This window comes from Cannabis sativa, chromosome 1 (genome assembly GCF_029168945.1).
Source record: "Cannabis sativa cultivar Pink pepper isolate KNU-18-1 chromosome 1, ASM2916894v1, whole genome shotgun sequence".
Taxonomy (NCBI): Eukaryota; Viridiplantae; Streptophyta; class Magnoliopsida; order Rosales; family Cannabaceae; genus Cannabis; species Cannabis sativa.
The window spans coordinates 73838621-73858991 of record NC_083601.1 but is presented as its reverse complement, the minus strand read 5'-3'; the positions used below and the strand labels follow the sequence as shown (position 1 = coordinate 73858991).

The 20371-nt window shown below is 38.3% G+C and overlaps 1 protein-coding gene across 1 annotated transcript; it reads right to left on the bottom strand.

The window, feature by feature from the left end:
- Positions 1-2642: 2642 nt before the first annotated feature.
- On the bottom strand, positions 2643-4372 carry LOC133029805 (uncharacterized). Its single transcript, XM_061101907.1, has 4 exons — positions 3759-4372; positions 3444-3670; positions 3000-3343; positions 2643-2917 (listed from the first exon to the last, which is right to left on the bottom strand). Exons 1-3 carry the CDS (start codon positions 4033-4035, stop codon positions 3221-3223), a joined length of 627 nt encoding a protein of 208 aa, XP_060957890.1. The 5' UTR covers positions 4036-4372; the 3' UTR covers positions 2643-2917; positions 3000-3220.
- Positions 4373-20371: the final 15999 nt, after the last annotated feature.

The window sequence follows — 20371 nt, the reverse complement described above, 5'->3', positions numbered from 1 at the left end:
TAAATAAGAACTTTCTAAAACGATGAAATAAACACATATAAAGTTTAAGAAACCTTACATTGGGTGCAGCGGAATAATATGACTCCTTCCGTTCAGATATCTAGCCCTTGATTCCTTTCTGTAGCAGAGCATTATCAATATCTGAACCTGGATCTCTTTCTCCGAATCCTTTATGTTGAATCTCCTTTGCTGATGATCTTTCTTCACGATCTTCCTCACTATGATTGAGGTATCACTTGATGTGTGTGGGCACTACTCTAATCACTAAGGATTTCGAAATTCAAAGGAAGAAAAAGAAGAAGTGGCAGCTAAAGATAGGGAGAGAGAAGGCTCAGTTTTTCTTATTCAGAAAGTGTCAGGAAAAAATCTTGTTTTTCTGAAGCCTTCACTATCTATTTATAGCATTCCACTAGGGTTAGATTTGAATTATATGGCATTAAAATAATGAAAAAATCAACTTAAAATACTACAATAGGTGGCCGGCCATACACTAATGGATTGGGCCTTGCTTTTTGCAATTTTGCAATTTTAACACCTTTTGTATCTGATTTTCTCAAAAATGCCAATTTCCTAATTCAACCATTTAAATGCCAATTCTAACTATTTAATAACTATAAATAATTATTAAATAATATTGTCATTTATCATATTTATTAATTGAACCATACAAAGTATCATAATTAACAAATATGCCCCTATAAACTCTTTCTTTACAATTTCGCCCTTACTTAGTGAAAATTTCACAAATAGACATAGTCTAATTTGTGAATTATAATTGATTAATCAAAATCAATTACATGAGTCTTACAAGCAATATTATCTCAACTAGTGGGGGGACCATGGGTCTATATAACCGAGCTTCCAATAAGTAGATCAAGAATTTAGCACTAAAATTCACTAACTTATTAATTCTTCGTTGAATCCACGCATAGAACTTAGAATTGCACTCTCAGTATATAGAATGCTCTATATGTTCCACCATATAGACACATCATTAGTTATCCATTGTTATAATCCTAATGTGATCAATTATCCTCTATATGAATGATCTACACAGTAATGGGATTAAATTACCGTAACACCCTACTATGTATTTTATCCTTAAAACACTTGACCCCGTATAAATGATATTTCAGCTTATGTGAAATGAGATCTCCACCATTTATTTTCGTTTGGTCAAGCTCGAAGGTGATCATCCTTTGCTTACTATTCGCCAGATAGAAGCTATAGATTCCATGTTTATGTTAGCGCTCCCACTCAATTGCACTACCGTGTTCCCAAAATGTACGTATCACCCTGACCTAAAAGTAGGCTTAACTAACAAATCAAAGAACACGAATAGCCTTTCAAGATTGAGCCTAATCATAACAGGATTAAGATCATTTGATCTAGGATCAACTTGGCGATATTGACTTGAATAGATTCTACGGTAAGTTTAATTAAATCTAAGTCAAAGTTCAATACCGGTCCCTTCCGATGCATACTCCATGCATCCAACCTGAGCTTTACTTTAACCAATGCTCTGGAAAGAACATAGCACTTCTCCAAATGCAAGTAAACTCTGTTGTAGATTATCATATCAGTAAAACCCTGTGTCTGATAAATCTAGGAAACTTTATTCACATGGTCATGTTTACTTTCTAATGTGTTGACGCCACAATAAACAGGATCAAGTATGTGAAAAGGGTTTCAGATGAATCTATACATTATGTACATATAATCATGAAACAAATCATGTGAACCATGCAACATTAAATGTTATTTCTGATCTATATTAATAAGTAAATCTGATTATATTAAAATGAGTTTTATTTAGGGCATAAAACCTAACAGTAATAGGAGCTACGCTCGGCCCCAACTATTCACTTACAAAGTAAGTAATAGGAGCTACGCTCAACCCAACTATTCACTTATGAAATAAGTGATATGAGCTACGCTCAATCCAACGATTCACTTACAAAGTAAGTAATAGGATTACGTTCAATCGTAACTAAATATAAAATTAACTCAACAATGTTACAGTCAGCCAAACTCGATGTACTCAGTCAAGCCGTTCCAAAGTCTAAGTTTTAGTGACACTCACTAAGACTTGGACTAGGGGATATAGTACATGGATCAATGCTAAATTTACATCAACCGAATAACATAAAACATCAACAAAATGCAAAATGAAGAATATTAATACCAAATTAAGATAATATGTCATACCACCGCAAAGGCAACGTTCATACATCAAAGCGTCATAAAATTCCAAAGGGAAATTGCTAAGAGGATGTCCGCACATCAAAAGGATCGTTAAGCATACATACTCAATACCACTATGGCGATGTTCATGCTTTAAACAAAAAAGACTTAAGAGTTTAAATCAATTGTCACTTGTAAACCAAAGGGATAAACTTAAAAAGACCCACTATGGAGAACATCACATCGTCAATGCCACACCCGCCAGAAATAGAAGTATGAGCATCGACACCCATACCAGGGACAGAGGTATGAGCATCGACGCTCACACCAGACATAGAGATATGAGCGTCAACATCCATCTCATTCTCTTGCTCAAGAGCTAAATATTCTTCATGAAGTGCAATAGCATCATCGACATCCCATCCACGATGGAGCCCCTTCTTATACTGTATCATCAACTCCCCCTTGTCTTGATGGCAGTCTTGAGCGAAATATCATCAACCTCCTGGTACAATGCGACATAATTAGCCTCCTACTCCTTGAGTCTGGCATGCACACGCTCCAACTCAGTGTTCAACGAGGAATAATCCAGTTTGAGCTTGTCATATGATGATTTGGTAGTCTCTCCTTCCAGTTTCAAGTTCTCCACTTCCTTGCTAAGTCTAGACTGCTCCTTGTTCAAAGCCTGTTCTTATGATTAAGAGAAATTGTTGTAGAGGACTGCTTGAATAGCCTACAAAAGAAAAGTCGAATTATCATGAGTAACACGCAAAAATAACTACATATGTGTAAATACAAATTCTTTCCAAACTTACTTGGTAAATCGTAGAAACACCATAATTCACTCACCCCGCAACTCTGATGCCCCTCAAACGCTCTTCATCTCTCGAATGGAGAAGAGCCTTAACATGACCTTTGATAGAAGCAGGGTCAGAGTAAGCTGAAATATTAGAAGAGATGGACAGGTTGATCATACTCTCCTCAATAGACAACACGTTGTCACCCCTCAGTGGAGAAGCCACAACCACACCATCAGTTAGCAACAGAGAGCCACCAGCTTCATGTTCCTTAGCAGGAACTCGAGATTTTGCAACATGACTTGTGGTCTTCTTAGACCTCTTTCCAAGTAAATTAGTCTTACCCCTAGCAACAGCATCATCTGCTCCACAAACCTCGAAAGTCATCCTCTTATAGTAACGGTCTACAAGAAAATGTTATTCTTCCGTTAAATGACGAATCAAAGAGAATAGACCACTAACCTTCTCTAAGGCTCGGGTCAACAAAAGGATGGGGGCGCGCTTGACAACGTTGAGTGAAAAAATACTACCTTCTTGACGTTGCGCACCTCTCCATAACTTTCCAACACAAGATTTATTCAAAATAAGAAGCTTTTTATGGGCACTATGATCGAAAGGAATAGAGAGCAAGTCGTTAACTTGAGCTTCAGACCAACACCCCCTGCGAGGACATCGAGTAAGCCCCTTACCTACAATGACAAAGAGAAATAGTTAGTATTCATAGACAAATCAAGTATCAAATAAAAAGCAACAAAGAAATCAACAATCCTCACTCACTTAAGGTTCTCCATGAAGTAGGAACCACATAATCACTCATTCCAAACAGGTCACCTTTGACAAAACAATATTTCTTCCTCCAACCCCTCTTGTTGCTAGCAACCAACTCTGTTACCCAAGCTTTTTTGTTTGCTCTAAGAATGAATCGATATCGACCTTTATCTGTATCGTGTTGTTTAAGATAATAACTTGACTTGAAATCTACAAAGTCAACCCTCTTCCCCTTCACTCTAACTATGACTTCTATACCCAACAATAACCTCCAAGCATTTGGCATGAGTTGGCTAGGAGCTACCCCATAATAGTCCAACACTTCTTGTACAAATAGAGGGAAAGGGAATCAAAAGCCAATCTGAAAAGGAAATTCATACATACAAACCCAATCGCCACTATCCCAATTGGGACGCTCAACGATAGTTGGAAGTCACATTTGTATAGAAGAATGAATCTCATATTGATGTCACATGCGTAGGATATCGCCCTTAGTCATACTCGACCTCGGGTTGTCCCTCAAAAAGTGAAGGGACCGCCCGACATACTCATTCTTATCACCCTCATAATCATGTACCATTATCGCATACTCAAGAGCTCGAGGCTCTTCATCAATCTTACATACACTCATCAAAAACTTCCCCCTCATCATCACTGTCAACCAAAGTGACTTGAGGTAATGGTTGAGCATTAGGGATATCTTCATCACTATCCAACATTGAGTGAGCACATCCTTCTGTAGAAGAAGGGATCCCAATCATTAATGGTGAAGTCACACTTTCCCAACATTCCATCTCACCACTCAACAAGAGTATGGTCACAAACACTAGACAAATATTAATGATCTAAGTGTTAGGCTATTTTTAGCCTAAGTTCCAAGTCGATTTCATAAGCGTTTTCTCAGTTAATGTTGCCTTTTGGAATGATTTTACGCTCGATTTTCCTTGTTTTAGGTTCTCGATGCATTACAGTTCAAATTTTATCAGTTGGTGAAAGACGAGACATTCTGGAGAAAAATCTGCTGAAGCTGCCAATTTGGGCTTTAGTAGTCGCGACCAGGTGAAGCCATAGTCGCGACCCTTTTCCATGGTCGCGACCATGGTCGCGACTAGGGGATTAGGCAAAAAGGGGTGTTTTTCTAATTGGCCTATGGTCGCAACAAGGGCTTTATGTAGTCGCGACCAGGGGTGAAACGCGAGATTTTTGACCAAATTCAAAATTTTGCCATTCAGAGGTAGCAACCCTAATTCCTATATAAGTGTAAAGACCGCTTAGTTAATTTGGAAATTAGCAGTTAATTATGATTAATTATGAAAATTATTTATAGCTATTTAAATAATTTATTATACTGTTATTTATTGAATTCAGAGATGCATTTTATGTCATGTAGTAGTTTGCATAATTTTTCTTTCCGGTGCCCGGTATTTTGGAATCCGGTGTTTGGCTCAGTAGAAATCACAACTTAGTATGTTAGTAGTTTGGGACGGGTTATTTGACATTGGGAATGTCGGGAATGGCCGGGAATTTAGAATTTCCCAAAAAGACCCCTTTAGTGTGATTTATGTGATTTTTGTGTGGAGGGGAAAAATGGTCTTTTTGCCCCAATGATATTTTGTCTTTAGTGATTTTATTAATTGAAAATAAATGTTTATTTTATTGTTTTTTTTTTTGGCTGAAATGAGTGATATATGCTATGTGGCTTTTATTTCTTTTTTCAAAAATCAACACTTAGAAAAAAATTTCCAAAAACCACTCTCTCTTTTCCTCTCTCTCTCGGCTGGGTGTGTGTGTGCAAGGAGCTGGATTCTTTCTTTGAATTTCAAGCAATTTCTCTTCCAATCTAAGCGTTCTTCAAGCTAGGTTAGCTCCTCTTCCTTGTTTCTTTAAAAATTGTTGAATTTTGATGAATTAAGTGTTATGCATGCATGATTATTTGGTTGTGGTTGCTGCTGTGTTTTGTGGTTAGATTCTGTTAAATTAAGGTTGTTGGAGTTGTTTTTGAAGCATGATTCTTAGGTTGAGCAAGCTATGGTTTTTCTATGCAAAATATATGATTTTTGAAAGAAACGTCTTGAATCTGGTGTTGTGTTGTTGTTGATGTTTTTAATTGTTTTCAGAGGCTATATTATGCTTGTTTAAGTAGATTCAAGCTGGTTTGATTGCATGTTAGCTAGGTTTGCTCAAGTTTGAGTTTAGAACTCAAAGCTTGAGCTTTAATGGTGATTTATGATTATGTGCAATCTGGGTAGTTTTGTTGCCTTAGAAATGTACTAGGGGTTATATGGAGTATGTCTGGAAGGTTTGAATTGATTTGGAGTTGATTTGAGCAAGTTATGAAAATTCGAGTTTGCTGCCTGCGAGGAACCGGAATTCCGATTGTGCATCCGGAATTCCGGATGGGGTTCTGAATTTTCCCGAGGCAGAAATTCCGGTTGGGCAACTTGCTCACCTGGGTTGGGGAAAATTCAGGGACCCTAGTTTTCCTCGTTTTTATGTTTTAAGGGGTATTGCCATGCTTTTTATCGATAAGGAAACTTTTAGTTCCTAGTTTAAGTCCCCGGAAAGTGATTTAGCGTGTCACTTATAGTGTTGTGATTTTTATCGTTTAGGAGCCTGTAATCCGCCGCGCAGTTAAAGTTCCAGTCAGGTTGACCGGCACACCTGAATTCGGAATCCAGGTAAGATTAGTATAACAGTATGCATATGTAGATTACATGTTTAGCGTGCATGTAGGAATCCTGTTAGATTACATTAGTTATGTATGTTGGCTTCGAACCATCCAACCATGTCACGTCGGTACAGGCTGGAGTATGACCAAGAAATGAGTATGACCGGTTCGGCCGATCAGCCGACACTTGGTTGGTGGTTCCGTACTATTGACGTATCCCGTCGGTACGAGTGGAGTATGACCGACGGCGGAGTATGGCCGATTCGGCCGTCGGTGGATATAGTAACACGTCGGTACAGGCTGGAGTATGACCAGCATTCGGAGTATGACCAGTTCGACTGATCAGGATGTTACGTGTCAATAGTACCGTCCCTATGAACGTTCAGAACTCAGTACCGTGTTGGACACGGTAGTAGTGGGACTCTGTATCGTGTTGGACACGGCAGTTAGGGTTATGATCAGGGGTATGGGCGTCTGATCATGACCGGGATTTATGTATGAGTATTATTATGCTTTTCTTACTGAGTCTGTCGACTCATAGTTCTACGTTTATGTGTAGGTAAAGGCAAGGCTAGAGCTAATGGACCGTTAGCGAGCTTATGAAGGTTGTACATGTCGGGGCGGTTAGGCCTGGAGCGTACGATCCTCGGGACAGCAAGGCTATTTTTGTAACTAGTCGCTAGGCGACAATTATTTTGTATGAACAGTAAACTTTTGTAAATGATTTTGTAATCGGGATCCTGAGTCTTTTGTAATATTATTTTATAACTTTAATTAAAAAGCAAAAATTTTAATTAATCACGTTTTCCATAAACCTCGTTGATTAGCAACGAGCTGCACAGCATGTTTAAAAATCACGTAATACGCCTATGTTAGTTAGGGTGTTACAATTTGGTATCAGAGCCGCCAGGTTGTCTTCCGAAGATCGTCACGACATGTACAATCATCATCAGCAGTTAGCTCGTTTCACGGTTCAGTAAGCCTTTATTGCTTTAGTAGTTTATTTATTTATTTATGAAAAAAGAAAAGCCTGTTAGGATGCATGTTAGTAGCCTGATAGTAGAATAGGCGCATGTTTCGTTTTTAATTTCCAACTTAAGCGGCAAAGTGAATGGAACCCTTGTATGAACGGTTCCGAAAGCAAGCACCTCCGGTCTTTCTGGGAGGTCTAGATGTGATGAAGGCCGAACAGTGGCTAACGGTGATCACCAAAATCCTGAATTTTATGGGTGTCACTGGGTATGACAGAGTGGTGTGTGCCACTTTCCATCTTCAAGAAGACGCTCTTGTCTGGTGGGACATGGTGTCTCAGATTCATGACGTCACCACCATGACCTGGGAAAGGATCCAGGAACTCTTCAACGCCAAGTATTATAACGAGGCGGTCAGAAGCGCCAAGAGGAAAGAGTTTGCCCACCTGACCCAGCGTGCGAATACGAGCGTGACTAAGTATACTACTCAGTTCGATCAGTTGGCGAGGTTAGCCTCGGGAATAGTTTCAACTGACTTCAACAAGAAAGATAAGTACCTGGACGGGTTAAATGTGAAGATTAAGCATGACTTGATGATCACTACTGACGATAAGATCACCTATACTGAAATGGTGGAGAAAGCATTGTGAGCTGAGGGCGCAGTTAGATGTATGTTGGAATCAATTAGGACTCCAGTATGTGGCGGGGCTCCTACCCCTCCTACGTCAGGTTTCAGCAGGGGAGGTAGTGGTTCGACCATGGACTAGAGGAGGAAATCATCCACTGCATCTGGTGGCTCGCGGCAGAACAAGAGGTTCCGAGGGAACTAGAATCAAGACGGTCGTGAGGGTAGTGTCGAGATCCGTTATTCCTACTGGAGTGTCTCATTAGCAAGAGGCATCCTCCGGGTGAGTGTTTAGGTCAAGGATGTTCTTGTGTGGTTGCCAGAATCTCTAATAAATTGGATAGACCGTATGATAGATATGAATCAGGGTTTGGAACCCTATTACCTGGCGGAGAGTTGGTTATCTCCAACAGGTGGATTAGGTCTATGCCGATCAGGATAGATGGTAGGGAGTTAAGTGCTGATTCAATAGAGATGAGTTTAGTAGAGTTCGATATTATTTTAGGAATGGATTTCCTATCTAAATATTCGGTGAGCATTGATTGTAAAAGAAAGATGGTGATCTTACAACCGGAAAGTGAAGAACCATTTGTGTTTGTTGGTTCAGTTCAGGGATCTCAGATCCCGGTGATCTCGGCCATGTCAGCTAGAGATTTATTGCATGGCGGTTGTTTAGGGTTTCTGGCCGTGGTGGTGGACACCACTCGGCCAGATACCATTCGGCCAGAGGACATCAAGGTGGTTCAGGAATTTTTGGATGTTTTTCCCGAAGAACTTCCAGGGTTACCACCTCAGCGGGAGATTGACTTTGAGATAGACTTGGCACCAGGGGTGGAACTAGTTTCCAAAGCCCCATATAGAATGGCTCCAGCTGAACTTAAGGAGTTAAAGATTCAGCTTCAAGGGTTGCTTGACATAGGGTTTATTCGGCCCAGTGTGTCACCCTGGGGAGCCCCGGTTTTATTCGTCAAGAAAAAGGATGGATCTATGAGGATGTGCATCGACTACAGAGAATTGAACAAGCTGACGGTGAAGAATAAATATCCATTACTTAGGATCGATGATTTGTTCGATCAGCTTCAGGGGAAGACGGTCTTTTCTAAGATTGATCTCCGTTCGGGTTATCATCAGTTGAGAATCCGAGAGGAGGACATTCCGAAGACGGCTTTCCGCACTAGGTATGGACATTGCAAATTTCTGGTTATGTCATTCGGACTAACCAATGCTCCTGCAGCATTCATGGACTTGATGAATAGAGTATTCAAGGATTTCCTCGATATCTGTGTGATTGTGTTTATCGACGACATCCTCGTGTACTCTCAATCAGAAGAGGAGCATGAATTACATCTTCAGATGGTACTGTAACGGCTTCGGGAACACAAGCTTTATGCCAAGTTCAAGAAATGTGAATTCTGGCTATCTCAGGTGTCCTTCCTAGGGCACATTGTGAGCAAAGATGGGATCAAGGTAGATCCCGGGAAGATCGAATCCGTCAGGGATTGGCCGAGACCGAAGACAGTGACAGAGATCAGAAGCTTCTTGGGTTTAGCTGGGTACTACCGTAGGTTCGTGGAAGGGTTCTCAAAAATTTCTATGCCCCTAACCGAGCTTACAAAGAAGAATCAGCGATTTATTTGGTCAGACAAGTGCGAAGCTAGTTTTCAGGAGCTAAAGCAGAGGTTGATTACCGCTCCAGTGCTAGCTTTACCTTTAGACAAGAAGAAGTTCGTAGTTTATTGTGACGCATCCAAACAGGGTTTGGGGTGTGTATTGATGCAGGCCGATCGGGTTATCGCTTATGCCTCTCGTCAGTTAAAGGATTACGAACAGCGATACCCGACTCATGATCTAGAGTTGGCCGCAGTGGTTTTTTGCATTGAAGATTTGGCGGCATTACCTTTACGGAGAAAGGTGTGAAATCTATACCGACCATAAAAGTCTCAAGTATTTCTTTACTCAGAAAGATTTGAACATGAGACAGAGACGTTGGTTGGAATTAGTGAAAGATTACGACTGTGAGATCCTTTATCACCCTAGGAAGGCCAATGTAGTGGCCAATGCCCTGAGCAGAAAGGGTCCCGGGCAAGTAGCTAGTATGGTTCAGATCTCACCTCAGCTAGCAGAGGATATGGTTAGATCAAGCGTTGAGTTTGTGGTAGGTCAGCTTCACAACTTAACGCTGCAATCTGACCTGCTGGAAAGAATAAAAGTCGCTCAGATGACAGATCCAGAGTTAGTGAAGATCAGAGATGAGGTGTTGGCTGGTCAAGCCAAGGATTTTTCAGTGTCAGATAACGGGATGCTTTTGTATAAAGCTAGGGTTTGTGTTCCGAATAGTGTGGAACTTAGGAATGAGATCTTTGAGGAGGCTCATTCTACCCCGTATTCTCTGCATCCCGGCACCACTAAGATGTACCAAGATTTGAAACCGTACTTCTGGTGGAGCGGTATGAAGAAGAATTTGGTAGAATTCGTATCGAGATGCCTCACTTGTCAGCAGATTAAGGCTGAACATCAAAGACCAGCAGAGTTGTTGCAACCTCTAACCCTACCAGAATGGAAGTGGGAAGATATCACGATGGATTTTGTGATCGGGTTACCTAGGACCACGGGTTTGTTTGATTCCATCTGGGTAGTGGTGGATCGATTTACGAAATCTGCTCATTTTTCTGCCGGTTAGAACGACATTTTCAGTGGATCAGTTGGCAGAGTTGTATGTCAGAGAGATAGTAAGACTTCACGGGGTACCGAAGTCTATAGTTTCGAATAGGGATCCGAAGTTCACCTCCAAATTTTGGCAAAGTTTACAGCGAGCAATGGGTACAAAGCTGAAATTTAGTACAACATTCCATCCTCAGACAGATGGTCAGTCCGAAAGGACAATTCAGATATTGGAGGGCATGTTGCGAGCCTGTGTCATGGATTTTGAAGGCTCATACGATAGGGATGGCTCCCTATGAACCGTTATACGATAGAAAGTGTAGATCTCCCATTCACTGGGATGAGACAGGGGAGAGGAAATACCTTGGTCCAGAATCAGTGCAGCGGACCAATGAGGCAATAGAGAAGATAAAAGCTAGAATGCTTGCCTCACAGAGCAGACAGAAGAGTTACGCAGATCCAAAACGCAGAGATGTTGAGTTCCAAGTAGGGGACCATGTGTTTTTACGGGTATCTCCGATGAATGGGATCAAACGTTTCGGGAAAAGAGGCAAGTTATGCCCTAGATTTACAGGACCTTTCGAGATTCTCGAGAAGATAGGTCAAGTGGCATATCGGTTAGCATTGCCTCCAACTTTATCAGCAGTTCACAACGTATTCCATGTCTCGATGTTGAGAAAATACGTTTCAGACCCCTCTCATATACTCAGTTATGAGAGCCTAGAAGCTAACGACCGGACATGACTTATGAAGAACGACGGTGCAGATCCTGGATAGAAAGGATAAAGTCCTTCGGAATAAGACCATAGCTTTGGTCAAGGTTCTCTGGAGAAACAGCAAGGTGGAGGAAGCCACCTGGGAGCTAGAGTCAGATATGAGAGCTCAATATCCAGAGTTATTCAGGTTAGATTTCGGGAACGAAATCCTTTTAAGGGGGGAATAGTTGTAAAGACCGCTTAGTTAATTTGGAAATTAGCAGTTAATTATGATTAATTATGAAAATTATTTATAGCTATTTAAATAATTTATTATACTTTTATTTATTGAATTCAGAGATGCATTTTTATGTCATGTAGTAGTTTGCATAATTTTGCTTCCGGTGCCCGGTATTTTGGAACCCGGTGTTTGGCTCAGTAGAAATCACAACTTAGTATGTTAGTAGTTTGGGACGGGTTATTTGGCATTGGGAATGTCGGGAATGGCCGGGAATTTAGAATTTCCCAAAAATACCCCTTTAGTGTGATTTATGTGATTTTGGTGTGGAGGGGCAAAATGGTCTTTTTGCCCTAATGATATTTTCTCTTTAGTGATTTTATTAATTGAAAATAAATGTTTATTTTATTGTTTTTTTGGCTGAAATGAGTGATATATGCTATGTGGCTTTTATTTCTTTTTTCAAAAATCAACACTTAGAAAAAAATTTCCAAAAACCACTCTCTCTTTTCCTCTCTCTCTCGGCTGGGTGTGTGTGTGCAAGGAGCTGGATTCTTTCTTTGAATTTCAAGCAATTTCTCTTCCAATCTAAGCATTCTTCAAGCTAGGTTAGCTCCTCTTCCTCGTTTCTTTAAAAATTGTTGAATTTTGATGAATTAAGTGTTATGCATGCATGATTATTTGGTTGTAGTTCTTCTTGTGTTTTGTGGTTAGATTCTGTTAAATTAAGGTTGTTGGAGTTGTTTTTGAAGCATGATTCTTAGGTTGAGCAAGCTATGGTTTTTCTATGCAAAATATATGATTTTTGAAAGAAACGTCTTGAATCTGTTGTTGTGTTGTTGTTGATGTTTTTAATTGTTTTCAGAGGCTATATTATGCTTGTTTAAGTAGATTCAAGCTGGTTTGATTGCATGTTAGCTAGGTTTGCTCAAGTTTGAGTTTAGAACTCAAAGCTTGAGCTTTAATGGTGATTTGTGATTATGTGCAATCTGGGTAGTTTTGCTGCCTTAGAAATGTTCTAGGGGTTATATGGAGTAGGTCTGGAAGGTTTGAATTGATTTGGAGTTGATTTGAGCAAGTTATGAAAATTTGAGTTTGCTGCCTGCGAGGAACCGGAATTCTGGTTGTGCATCCGGAATTCCGGATGGGGTTCTGAATTTTCCCAGAACCGGAATTCCAGTTGGGCAACCGGTCTACCGGTTGGGGAAAATTCAGGGACCCTAGTTTTCCTCGTTTTTATGTTTTAAGGGGTATTGCCATGCTTTTTATCGATAGGGAAACTTTTAGTTCCTAGTTTAAGTCCCCGGGAAGTGATTTAGCGTGTCACTTATAGTGTTGTGATTTTTATGGTTTAGGAGCACATGTCCGTAGCGCGATTAAAGTTCCAGTCAGGTTGACCGGCACACCTGAATTCGGAATCCAGGTAAGATTAGTATAACAGTATGCATATGTAGATTACATGTTTAGCGTGCATGTAGGAAGCCTGTTAGATTACATTAGTTATGGATGTTGGCTTCGAACCATCCAACCATGTCACATCGGTACAGGCTGGAGTATGACCAGCAGCCGGAGTATGACTGGTTTGACCGATCACGCTGACACTTGGTTGGTGGTTCCGTACTATTGACGTATCCCGTCGGTACAGGCTGGAGTATGACCAGCAGCCGGAGTATGACCGGTTCGACCGATCAGGTGGATATAGTAACACGTCGGTACAGGCTGGAGTATGACTAGCAGCCGGAGTATGACCGGTTTGACCGATCAGGCTATTACGTGTCAATAGTACCGTCCCTATGAACGTTCAGAACTCAGTACCGTGTTGGACACGACAGTAGTGGGACTCAGTATCGTGTTGGACACGGCAGTTAGGGTTATGATCAGGGGTATGGGCGTCTGATCATGACCGAGATTTATGTATGAGTATTATTATGCTTTTCTTACTGAGTCTGTCGACTCACAGTTCTACGTTTATGTGTAGGTAAAGGCAAGGCTAGAGCTGATGGACCGTGAGCGAGCTTATGAAGGTTGTACGTTTATCTGTCGACAATTATTTTGTATGAACAGTAAACTTTTGTAAATGATTTTGTAATCGGGATCCCGAGTCTTTTGTAATATTATTTTATAAGTTTAATTAAAAAGCAAAATTTTTAATTAATCACGTTTTCCATAAACCTCGTTGATTAGCAACGAGCTGCACAGCATGTTTAAAAATCACGTAATACGCCTATGTTAGTTAGGGTGTTACAATAAGGGACTCGACTTTTATGACAAAAATTATCAGAAATCAGCCCCGAAAAGTGAATGAAGGAGGAGAGGAAGCTATTGTGACGATCGGGAGCGCAATCACCAACTAGTTCTTTCTTAACTCTTGAATTTCTCTATGTTAATTTCTATTCTAGATTTAATTATGGATGTTAGTATGGTTTTTATGAACTAAATTCCCAATTGGGAAAGACGATGAATGTTGATTAAAGTTTTTGCTTAGTTAATGATAATTGCCATTCTTTTTATCTTGTTTGTGAAATTATCTATATTTGTGTGTAATTCTATGTTTAAGATTGATCACCTTCTACATGTTCTATGATCTCAATTCAAAATCTGAAAAGTGAGAATTGAGAATGCTAAAATTGGATAATCTAGGTTTTATGTGAAACGAAAGTATTTGCGTAACCTGTGTGTCATTTATATTATTGCTTAAAGTGTTGGATTATATTTTACCAGGATCTTAGATCTACTCACAAGTATGTTGTTTAAACACCCTAAATATGAACTTTCTAAAACGATAAATTAAACACATATAAAGTTAAGAAAACCTTACATTGATGCAGCGGAATTAATGTCTCCTTCCACTCAGATCTCTAACCCTTGTATCCTTTCTGTAGCAGAGTATCATCAAGATCTGAGCCCGAATGTCCTTCTACTTCAAGTTTGATCCTTCACAGTCTTCCAATCTATGATTGAGTTACTGCTTGCTGTGTGTGGGCACTCACTCTTTCACTAGGGTCACGAAATTGATGAAGGGAAAAGAGAGAGATGATTTCGGCCAGGTATAGAAAGTGGAGAAGACTCAGTTTTTCTGAAGAGAGAAATTTCTGTCAGAAAGTTGATCTGAAAACTTGTTGATTTGACTGAGCCATCACTTTCTATTTATAGGCAACTACTAGGTTTAGGTTAGGAATTATTTGGCATTAAAATAATGAAAATATTAATTTGAAAACCCACAATAAGTGGCCAGCCATGGTGTAGTATTGGGCCTCACTTGATTTTGCAGTTTTACCAAATTTATCTCTATTTTCTCAAAAACGCCAATTTTCCAATTCTAACCTTTTAAATGCCAAAACTAATTATTTAATAACTAAAATAGATTATTAAATAATATTGTCATTTAATTTAATTATTAATTAGACATATAAAGTCCATTAATAAATAAATAAACCTAGAAACTCTTTTCTTTACAATTTCACCCCTGCTCAGTGAAAATTCATAAAATTAGACATAGTCTAACTTTAGAATTATAATTGATCAATCACGAATCAATTAATGAGTCTTACAAGCAGAATGTTCTCAACTAGAATGGGGACCATGGATCTATATGCTGAGCTTCCAATAAGTGAACCAAATTTACCAAGTAAATTCCTACTTATTAATTCTTCGTTGAATCCACTTTTAGAACTTAGAATTGCACTCTCAGACTTATATAGAGCATATTGTATGTTCCACGATATCAATATACTATCTCATTTAACCATTGTAATAATCTTATTGTGATTTAAAGATCCTCTATATAGATGATCTACATCGAGATGGGATTTCTTTACCGTTCTCACCCCTCAATGTATTTTGCCCCTTAAAACACTTAGCTACCTGTAAATGGTGTTTAGTGATCTAATAATTAGTCAAATAAACAAGAGCTCATCCATTTACTTCTATTTTCTAACCTCGAAGGGAATCATCACTTGACTTCTATACACCAGTAGAAGCTATAGATTCCATATTTATGTTCAGCACTCCCACTCAATCATACTATCATGTTCCCAAAATATACGTATCACCCTGACCCAAAAGTAGACTTAACTAATAAATCAAAGAACATGAATAGCACTCCTGAGTTGAGCCTAAGCATATCAGGATTTAGATTCTTTTAATCTTAAGATCAACTACTGATATTGACTTGGAAAGATATGTATAACGGTAAGTTTGTAATATCTTAACTTAGTTGCAATATCGGTCCAGTCCAATGTATACTCCATACATTCAAAACTAGTATACTTTACTAATGTCCTGGAAAGAACATAACACTTACTCCAAGTGTAAGTATACATCATCGCTGATTATCACATTAGTGTAAACCCAATAACACTGATGAAACAGGGACCAAGTCTTTTGATTCATATGATCACAATCACATTCCACTGTGTTGGCGATACTGTAATTGTGAATAAACATATGATCTGGATTTAATTGATTTTGTGTGTATGAATGTAATAAACATATTAAACCATTAGCATGTAGAATTCATGCAAACATCAATCACTTCAAATTTCTTATGTTGATAACTAATCAGATTGTAAAGAGTTTTATTTAGGGCATAAAACCCAACAAACTCCCACTTGCACTAATATAAAACAAACTGTGCAAGTAGGTCAATCTGATGTCTTGATCTTCAGATCAAGTGTAGTATATTCGAATCCACCCAAACTTCTGGAAACTAGTTCATAAAAACTCTTATGAAACATCCTTTACTATATGCTTTACTTATCAAGGGATACTGAAATCTTTACTGTTTTAAAAGTACATTTGAATTAACAGAAGACGTATCTCTCATATTTTAAAATATGTAATTGAGATAATACAGTGTAGACTTATCTTCAGTGATATAAATTTCTTGGATTTCGAATACACAAAGTTATAATTCTTCTCTGGTAGAGCTTGAATTATTATACAATAATTCCTCCACCCCCAAAGTAAGCACCATCTGAAGAATTTCGAAATTAGATGGTGAGATACAAGGACAACTGATACACAGTTCCTTAATATCTAACATATAGATCACTTTCATAAATCCTTCTTGAATATCTTCTAATGTTCCCTATTTGATTACATCTCAGATAGCTCCCACTCAATAGCAGATGTCTGGTTAAATAATACTTTTAACCTCTGATTGTTTAGAGAGTTACCTAGTTGTGACTTTTGTATTAGTCTGAAACTTTAAGTTAAGACTAAGTCATCAACATAGCAGACTAGTATTTTGAAGTGAAAAATACATGCCAGAGATAAAGTAATCAAAATTAAGATACCATCAAATTTTATGAGGATTGAGAATTCTTGGTTCAAGTCATTCGAATGGACTGAACTAGAGTTCTTTATCTTATTCTCATAATTCCGATAAGCTATTCCTATCCATGTGAATGGTTAGATTCGCTTTTCATTAGTGTTCTTAAGTACCTATCACAAGTATCAACCTAATAAAGATGGGTATAGAACTTTAAAATTCTCCCACTCAATTAAGGTAGTGTGAAACTTTAACAAAGAACTTTCAAAGGTATCAAACTTTTACTTACAACAGTAAAATCGAAATGGAACATACAATCAAGATCAAGAATTTATATTGACAATAGCTGACCCATTATATTACTTCCATGTTTAAAGAAGATATGTGTTACATAGGGAATTGTGGAATAGACTCCACCCCTAAGAATATACATATAGGGTACTATGGATAACCTCCACCCCTAAGTATATAGCGATTATGATCCACCCCTAAAGGTTGTAAAGATCATGATTCTCTAAGTGTGATAGAGTTTATGTGGAGTTGAATACTATCCAGAGTTCATTAGATATAAAAGATCGTTGAACTGCATAGTTTTCTTAACTTTTCTCCACCCCTATCAGATCAAAAGATCCTTTTATTAAACAAATTCTTAATAATTGTATGAGAATTAACAATTATTAATAAACATAGAAATAGTTTCTATTGTTTATTTAATATAACTCTATGAAGAGTTGTAAATATTATAGAATTTGCATCAATAATAAAAACACTTACACATACAAACATACAAATATAATGTGGTAATAATTGATGAAGATAAAATTAAATGAAGCTCAATCTCATAAATTGCAATAGTGAATTTCGAAAATAATAAACTTTATTAATAAAAAAAATGTATTACAACAATATGAGAGAAACAGGGATAAATATCCCTAACTAAAATTTGAAATCCAAATTGTCTTTAAACTAAAACAATTAATTCAAAATAAATTGAAGAGCTTCATCCTCATCTGGACGATTTCACCCTTGGTCCAGCTTGCTGATCCAACTCATCTGAGTTCAAGTAGCTTGGCCTATAAGAAGAAGAAAACAAATAAACAAAGTTAGTCCAGAATCATAAATCCAATTGGATAACAATTCACTAAACTCTTAAAGTTTATAAATGGAAATACCTTGTTTCTTTGCAAGAAGTTTAGGACACTGGGATTTCCAATGACCTTTTTCATTGCAGTAGAAACACTTTCCTTTAAGTGTAGCATCACCAGAAGGAACAGCCTTTTTATTCTTTATGGCTTTAGTTCGCTTCTTGGTGTTGTTCCACTTCCTCTTCGATTTGGGCTTTGAAGCAGAGGCAACATTTGCTTCAGGTTTTATCGTCCCATTACCATTCCCAGGATTGTGAGGTTTACTCCCTTTCTTCTTGGGTCCTCCAATCAAATTTTCATAAGTTTGAAGGTCATTGACTAATTCATGAAAGTCAATTTCCTTCTTATTCATGACATAATTTGATGTGTATGGTAGAAATGCTGGAGTCAGGCTATTCAAGATAAGACTTACTTGAGTAGCACTGTCCATTTCAGCACCATGATCCTGGGCTTCTTGGAAATAACTTGACATGAGGAGAACATGGTCACGCACGTTTTGATGAGGTTCCATCCGTGCATTAATGTACTTCTTAGTCGCGTCAAAGCGTGACTGAAGTGATGCCTTACCGAATAGCTCATTTAACTTCGTCATAACTTCAGCAGCCTTCTCGGTTTTAGAAAACCGAGTTTTGAGGGTGTCAACCATGCTAGAAAGCATAAAGTATAGAGCTTTGTCATTTGCTTTCTGCCAACGCTCATACTTTTCTTTCACAGCTTTGGATGCATTCCCCAGGCACTTCAGGTGACGGCTCAGTTAAAACAAACAAGGCACTTTCTCCTATGAGAGCAATATTAATGTTCTCATTCCATTTATTGAAGTTAGATCCATTCAGCTTATTTTCAGTCAACGGTGACAACATGGGATTCATTTTGACAAAACAGGATACTACAAAATAATAGAAATCAACAAATAGAAATAAATAATGGTTTAACACAAAATCAATTCAGAAATTATAAGCACATAGCAAGTAGGAATGATATGAGAAAATACTTAAAAAATTCAATCCTAAATAATTTCCAAGGTTTTTCAACAAACTGATATCAGTGTCCCGTTTAGGCGAGAGTCAAAGCTACCATCTATTGAATAGAGCTGTCAGCTCATCTAAAATGTTAAACATTCTAGCACCCTTTTATTCGATCAAGATTGGAATCCAGCGTTGTCCCGTTTAGGCGAGAGTCAAGGCTATTCTATCTCATGAGCTTCTACCATTGTTTCGCAATTTGCAAGTCAAATATGGTCGCCACCATTAGGGTGATCTATACCATATAAAACACTTACAAACCACTTATCATGCGAGATTAAACAGTGCGAAATTGCTAATGAATGTTCCTCCATTAGGGAGGATTACTCACTAAAACAAACGCGGTGTAAAACCCACAATGGAGATCGAATATCTTAATAATAATAAAGCTCATTTTTTAATATGTATTTCTTTATTATTCTAATAAATAAATTCTCATTAAATTCGAAATTAAGAATTGAAATTCAAAAAATAAGAATTTAATATAATATTTATAAAATTATACTTAGATGGTGATTGAAATAAAATTAATTATTTCCATCTTTGTTATAGTGAGATTTCTCTCACCTAGAAACTCGAGACCAGACTCCTCTTTAAAGGACACGTGTATTTAGATTTCCAATGAAGGCTGAATGTCCGTTAGAGATTTCTCGAAGTTTAGACCTCGCGCAGGCTAAAAATAGCGAGATACTGTAGGTGCGACTTAAGTCACACCGCATAACCATAATTCTCATCATGCAGGGTAGATCCAATTCGCATATGTCAGAACATGTGCGAGTGTCGCCCTCTATACCTCCGCGACGAGTATAGAGACCAATGCCCTATGATGCAGTTTCGGTCCCAGCGACCCAATAGCCCTAACAGACCAATATAAGTTCGCATGTCCAGATGTTACCAGCTTCAACATGCGATGTCTACAAAGGGCGATTACCTAAGGACGCAGACGTTCCAAACGTATGTGCGACCCTACGAGCTCAACAGACGGAACATGAACGGTCAACTCGCAGATGCGAAAGACGCATACGTTGATGAATTTAGTAACTGTCATACATTTATTAATGTTAACGTTGTTTGAGTTTAGTCATTGCAATTCAATGTGTAAAATTATGGATTAACAATAAATGTGATCCTCATGTAACCGATTGGACACCTACTTTGTATATAAAGGGGTGATCCACCATGAAAATGGACCTACGAATCCTTTGCTACAGTGGACTAAGCAGAACGAAATCTGACTGAACCACTATAATTCATCGTCTTACAGGCAAAGTCGCGGCTTTAAACCGCTTCATATCCAGATCCTCTGACAAGTGTAAAGAGTTTTT